General features: G+C 38.6%; 1 protein-coding gene across 1 annotated transcript; it reads left to right on the top strand.

Moving 5' to 3' along the window:
- The first annotated feature begins 2,952 nt into the window (after window positions 1–2,952).
- On the top strand, window positions 2,953–6,231 carry LOC109703892. Its single transcript, XM_020224624.1, has 5 exons — window positions 2,953–3,088; window positions 3,480–3,488; window positions 4,700–5,241; window positions 5,339–5,561; window positions 5,641–6,231. Exons 3-5 carry the CDS (start codon window positions 4,702–4,704, stop codon window positions 6,087–6,089), a joined length of 1,212 nt encoding a protein of 403 aa, XP_020080213.1. The 5' UTR covers window positions 2,953–3,088; window positions 3,480–3,488; window positions 4,700–4,701; the 3' UTR covers window positions 6,090–6,231.
- Window positions 6,232–6,929: the final 698 nt, after the last annotated feature.

Here is a 6,929-nt window from a genome sequence, read left to right as displayed (position 1 = left end):
TTCTCTCGACGCAATCTGCTGGGAAAAGCCCATTTAAGCAAGATCTCATTTGGGATTCGGCTTCATCGGTAATCCTTCTCGTATGTTGCTTTCTTCCTCCCTACTTCTCTGGCAGTCTCTCTCAACTACCGCCATCAATGAGGAAGATCTCGCTCGAGATCCATCCTCATCTGTAACATTCATCTCTCAAACCCTTCGATTTGATGGATATTAATGGGTACTACCCCCTTTGGGTCAACATGTGGGCTTCTGATGTACGAAACCTCCTCCTTCCTCTTTGCCGACTATACTGTGGTGTCAAGTCGGCCATTAAGTGCGAAAACCATCCTCACAGGTATAAGGCATGAAGTTTTTGTGCCCTTCTTCTCTTTAAATTAGGTGGGACTCAAAGGTAGTGCTTCTCTTTGCCATTAGCTTCAAACTGTATCTCTGTTACTATTTTGTTGGCTGACATTGTTGGAGGAGAAGTCTTCAACGTTGAAATTTTCAGCCTTTTTCTGATCTCATCGAGGTGGGATTTCATATGATTATCTTGTAATGTCAACTACTTTTTGTAGATTTCTCTTTGACATTTTCTACTACCTGAGGCTACTGTTTGTTGTTTTATACAAGTAGAGACTAGCTTTTGTATGCTCCTTACTTTACAATCCAACCATGAAAACAGAGAACATTGCCATTTGGCCATTTGTTTCGGGGGAAATTTTTAAAAAAAATATATTCAATGATGTAGGGAAAGGATAATTACATATCCTTGGCAGGGTGGCATAGTTTTTTGAACTAGTGCAGCCGCCATGGAGTCATGTACAACCTTATCCCCTGAGGCATTTCAAAAAATTATATATCATAATGACCCAGTAATAAACCAATCTAATATGTATGCAGGAATACACATGATTGATTTGTTTGCTTACTCATCTCAGATGGCCCCTCTAAAAAAGTCGCTGCAGCCTAATTTGAAAAACAAGGGCTCATTTATTGATGTTCCCTCTACTGACAGTCAAAGCTTAGATTGCCCTATGCAAGAATCAACTAAAACCAGGGTAAGATCGGGTAACTGGACAGAAATAATGGACTCCGCAATGTTGAACGTAATGATAGAGGAGCATACTCTTGGGAACTTTGTCAATGGGAGTTTTACTCCATTGGCATGGATTAGAATGATTCGAGATTTCAATGAGAGGACAAAATTGGGCTTTAACAAAGTTCATTTGCAAAACCGTTTGAAAGTCTTGAAGCGTCAATATTTGATGTATCAAACTTTAGCCAACAAAAGTGGATGGGGGTGGGATTCCACACAAAATATTCCAACTGCGGATGACTCTAGTGATTGGGATGCCATTATAGCGGTATGTGTTTCAATATTTTACAATCTATCGTTTTATCTAAACCCAAATTATTTCTTTTTATAGGTGAACTTATGCATATCATATATATATTTTCCCATTTTTAGGAAAATCCTGCTTATGCTAAGTGTCGGGACAAACCATTTCCGGCATATCAATCTATTGAATTCTTGACTGGAAAAGGTACTGCAACCGGTAGACATGGATTTACTTCCCGAGTGGAGGTCGAGGCTGTTCGTAGCACCTCTTCCTCCTCTCCTGCTACGCAACCACTCAACATGGAAAACTTTGCCAAGAATTTAGAGGACGTTAATGACGCCAATTCAACTTCTCCAACTCTGACTCCAATTAAAGTAAGTACCCACTATGAAGGTAGTGGCTCCGGCCGCACTTCATCGTTGAAGAGGCCGCGAGTGTCACCACCAAATCCTACACCAACTTCAAACCGTCGCCGAAAAGATGACGGTCGAACGCAAGCAATTTATGAGCTCGTTGAATTGGGAAAAAAAAGAACTGAAATTGCACAAGCTATAATGGACCGTGAGTTACAAGCCCGGCCAAAAATTCACTCAATAGAGGAGTGTATGGAAAGGCTCTCCACTGTTGCTCACTTGACTCCTGATGGTTTACTTGCTGTGTGTGAGGCTCTAAAAGATGAGCGCAATAGGCCTATTTTTATGAAATTGAGTGGCGATATGTTGTGCATGTGGATAGATCGTCAAATCGCCATGCAAAAATTTTATGCTGGACAAAGGCCTATTGCACCATCATTTGCACCTACTGCACCCTTTTTCACAGCAGCATCTTCATCCTTTACTCCTGGACCATTTGCATCCTTTCCACCTGCAAGTGCAAGCTTCCCACTTGGCACGCCCACTTTTCCTCCTGCAGGACCTTCTGGCTCTTCTAATTTACCATCATTTTCGCCGGAAAGGCCATCTTTTCCGCCTAATTAAGTTTGTACTTTTGGATCGATGAAGAAACTTGCCCTTTTTTGGTGTTTGGCACTTCCTGGTTGTGCTACTTAGTACTAATTAAGTGAGCACTTATTATCTATTTTGTTTGCATGAAGCTCTGAGATGCTGCATGTATTAACTAATGTACTCTTTCTATTTTACATGTACTCTATGCTTTACTTATATGCTTTGTTAAGTTCAAACAGTATGTCCACTATGAAGGACTTGTAGGCTGATCCATGCTTTTTCAATTTCTATAACTGTTACTCTGCCCAGCTTGCTTCTTCTCAACTTTTTATTTGCTGGTCTTTACTTACCATTGATGAGCACAAGAGTTGATTGGTATGAAAGGTATAAGTTTGGTTCAGTAGCTGAGCACTTGTTTCAATTTCCTATATATATGCTTGCCATACTTCTATTAACTGTTGTGTTGTACCATACTTTTGGAATCCTATTCCTATATAACCTGATCTATTTTCCTTCATGGCCAGGTATAACAGGTAATATAGTTTTGCCGAAATGGATGATTATTTGGTTCAAGCTTAGTATATAAGCTTGCTTCTTCTCAAGTTGTAATACAAATAGTACGCGCTTCGGCAATGATGAATAAAGCTAGCAACAGTCTTGAATGGTTTGGGGGGCAATAGGTGACCTATTGCAGCCACCGTTCAGACTTGGGCCCTTTATTACCTGAGCCAACACATGATTGTTCAGCTGCAAGGTGCAGTGTTATTAATCTCCAACTCTCTTCAATACTCTACTTATTGGGTTCAATTGCTATTATTCGAGGTAAGTGAATGCTACAAGTTTCATGTAACATGATTTCAAAAGTATGTTTTTGTCAAGACGTTGTAAAAAATTTTCGAACTGGTTCAGTTGGTCTATGTTTTTGCAAACAAGTTGCTTCTCGCTTCTTTATCATGCTTGCAGTTTAATATTGTAATTATTCCATCTCACTTGTAGCTTTTAAAAAATTTGTTCAGATCTTTTGTTTGCATATGTGCCTGTGTAAGTACATCCCTGTGCAACTAGTAACTTTATATTGGTCTCTTTACCTCATATATTGTACCTACAAGTGTGGAACTTCGATTGTTTGTCATACTTCTATTAATTGGTGTGTTCTACCATAGTTGAAGCTTATGATTCCTATATAATCTGATCTGTTTTCAATCATGGCCAGGTATAAAAGGTAATATAATTTTGCCAAAATGGTATGACTTTGCTTCAAGCTTAGTATGTATAAGCTTGTTTCTTCTCAACTTGTAATACAAACAGTATGCGGTTCGACAATGATGAATAAAGCTTGCATTAGTCTTGAATGGTTTGGGGGGCAATAGGTGATCTATTGCAGCCACCATTCAGACTTGGGGCCTTTAATACCTGAGCCAACACATGATTGTTCAGCAGCAGCATGTAATTAATCTCCAACTCTCTTCTAACCTCCACTTATTAGGTTCAATTACTATTACTAGAGGTAAGTGACGGCTAAAAGTTTCATGTAACATGATTTCAAAAGTATGTTTTTGTCAACACGTTGTAAAATATTTTCCAACTGAATCATTTGGTCTAGGATTATGCAAACAAGTTGCTTCTCGCTTCTTTATCATGCTTACAGTTTAATATTGTAATTATTCCATCTCGCTTGTGGCATGCATGCTTTGGTATTTGTTCAGATCTATACAGAAATATAGTTTTATAGCAATGGGAGATCATTTGTTTCAAGCATTTTTAATCCCCGCTTGCTTCTTCTCAACTTGAAATACAAACGAAGCGCGCTCCGGCAATGATGAATAAAGCTTGCAACAGTCTTGAATGGTTTTGGGGGGCAATATGAGACCTATTGCAGCCACCATTCAGACTTGGGCCCTTTATTACCTGAGCCAACACATGAATCCTCTTCTAACCTCCAGGTATTGGGTTCATATTAATATTACTCGAGGTAAGTGACTGCTGCAAATTGCAAGTAACATGACAATTGGGAATTTCAAGTCTCTATAACTTAGTTACTGCTCCTGCAACCATGGTACTTCAATTGATTGATTCCTATTGTTAATTGTTGTTGCTGCAACTATGTATGACTTTGCTTATTCTCAACTTGAAATCTGCGTGTTACTCGCTCCGGCAATGATGAAGTAAAGAACACTGGTCGTGAATGGTTGGGGGGCAGTGGGAAACCTCTTGCAGCCATCATTCTCACTTGAGCTCTTTATTACCTGAGCCATCACAGGGTAGGGGGGCAGTACATGCGGTATATTTGCCACTATGCCAGTGTGACTTTAAGTCATCCTAACCCAACACATGTTAAACACAGTACAGTTTACTTATATTGTCCTCTTTATTACTTAAGCTCAAGTTATTGCATAGATACATATTGCATCAGAGTTTTTTCTTCAAATGCAGTCATGGCTGGAGCAAACAATCAGCGTGTTTTTTCTTCAACACTTGTTGCCGATCTCATGACATTCTTAGATGAGGAAGAAGATTATTGGGAAGAAGTGCATGCCTTACTTATCGAAGAGGGGGACTTTTCATTCCACAACACTATTTATAGGCAGCCTTGTCGAACTCGGCCATTTACTGGCCACGAGCTAATTCATGACATATTGCGTGGACACCCTGATAGAGGTTATCAACATTTCAGGATGACCACCACTATGTTTACAAGGCTTCGAGAAGAACTGGTTGGAAGGGGTTTTATACAAAATACTAGGCATTTAACTGCTGACGAGCAGCTTGGTATATTTCTATTTGGTACAGGTCATGCCGTGGCCAATAGAGTTTTGGCGGAAACTTTTCAACATTCTGGAGAAACGATTAGCAGGCATTTTAATAATGTACTGCGCGGCGTGGTTGAACTTAGGCATGACTACATCCAACTCCCACTATCAAATACAGGAGTACACCCTAGAATAAAGGAAAATCCGACATTCTATCCATTCAAGGTGAGTCGCAAGTTGAAACTTTGTGAAAACAAAATTTGAAATCTTTGGAGTCCCGAAATATTTGAAGCTAACTATTTTATTTATCTTTTGAATTTAGAATGCAATTGGTGCAGTAGATGGGACTCACATACCGGTGGTTGTACGGAAGCATAAGCAACCAAGATATCGGTGTCGAAAAGGATTTACTTCTCAGAACATGATGGCCGCATGCTCGTTTGACCATCAGTTTCTATTTGTGTGCACCGGGTGGGAGGGTTCTGCAGCTGATATGAGGGTACTGCGATGGTGTTGCGAGAGTGGCGGTTTCGCTGTCCCGGAAGGTCAGTAATGATTTGCAAGGTGATGTGTTTCTCAGCTTATCATTTGTCTAATTTTCATAAAGTGTTCTGGTGTGTGTAGGAAAATATTATCTTGTTGATTCTGGATATGCGAATACTGATCACTTCCTCGCGCCCTATCGAGGGGAACGATATCACTTGAGCCAATTTGATGTAAATGCACAAGCCCGAAGGCATCGAGGACCTCGAGATTTATATAATCATCGTCATGCTCAATTGCGAAACGTAGTTGAGAAAGCTTTTGGGATCCTAAAGAGGCGGTTCAAGGTGCTTCGACAAGCAACACCATTTCCCTACAAGGTGCAGTGTCGCATTGCCCTCGCATGTTGTGTCATACACAATTTCATCAAAAGACACCAAGGGACCGATAGGTACTTCAACATGCAAATGGACTCATTGCCGATGGACGACACACTTGATGAATCATCAGCTCCTGTTGGGCCAGACGAGTCTCGGAGAGGAGACGCCCTTCGCACTATGATAACAGGGCAACTTTGGAACAATAGATAGGAGGAAAATATTGAGAATGATGTAAATTTGTTTTTTACTTTATGCTTTTTTTTTTCCTTCTCAACTTATGTGCTGTGTCTTTAAACTGAAGTTATTGCGTGCTGTTTTCCATATCTTTGTAATTGGAAGTTAAGTTATGTTATGTTTGCACTGATTACTTTCAGCCGTAAAATGCTTTGATTAATTTTAATATACAAATTTTGTTTTAGTTAATTGGTATGTTTGTTGATTGGAGTTGTATTTTAACTTTTAGTTCTCTGCATCAGTTTTGCAAACTGATTGTGTTAGAATATTTTAAATGAGAATTATGCTTTGTTATAATGTCGAATGATGTAACTAAATAATTTCGTCTCTTACAACTTTGCTACAATTAAAAAAAAAATCGATTGGCCGTACATCTAATTTTGTTATGTATTGTTGAGATTTCGTAACAAGTAGAATATATTTTAAAAAACATATTAATTAACTTAACATTATAACCAAATAAATAAAAAAGTTTATCAATTTATCAAATTTTCTAAACCAACATGTACTTGTATGTGTATTATTAACCATATATATGAAAGAGCACCCAAGGGCAAAATAGGTATATAAAAAATATAACATTCATCTCTTTTCACTATTCTCAACTATTCCACCAAATTAACCAAACACAATTTCAGCTAATCCTTAGAATACCAGCTTTACCAACCAAACGGTATTTACATTTATTCCTAAGTATTCTGGAATAACAAGCTATCCTAGGGTTAAAAAAATTTATACCAAAGTTTTTAATCCCCGAACCAAACGCAGCCTTAGAGAATAATAGTTATTTTAAATTTTTTTAATAAAACTTATTGC

Source organism: Ananas comosus, unplaced genomic scaffold, assembly GCF_001540865.1.
Source record: "Ananas comosus cultivar F153 unplaced genomic scaffold, ASM154086v1, whole genome shotgun sequence".
NCBI classification, from domain to species: Eukaryota; Viridiplantae; Streptophyta; class Magnoliopsida; order Poales; family Bromeliaceae; genus Ananas; species Ananas comosus.
Note: the sequence above shows the minus strand (reverse complement) of the source record. Positions and strands in the feature narration are given on the sequence as shown.

What these genes read in the sequence shown, in the direction of transcription:
- LOC109703892 (XM_020224624.1), top strand. Translation starts at nt 4,702, where the DNA reads ATGGCTGGAGCAAACAATCAGCGTGTTTTTTCTTCAACACTTGTTGCC. An exon ending in CGACATTCTATCCATTCAAG is followed by an intron (nt 5,242 to 5,338) that starts GTGAGTCGCAAG and finishes TTTTGAATTTAG; the next exon opens with AATGCAATTGGTGCAGTAGA. An exon ending in CGGTTTCGCTGTCCCGGAAG is followed by an intron (nt 5,562 to 5,640) that starts GTCAGTAATGAT and finishes TGGTGTGTGTAG; the next exon opens with GAAAATATTATCTTGTTGAT.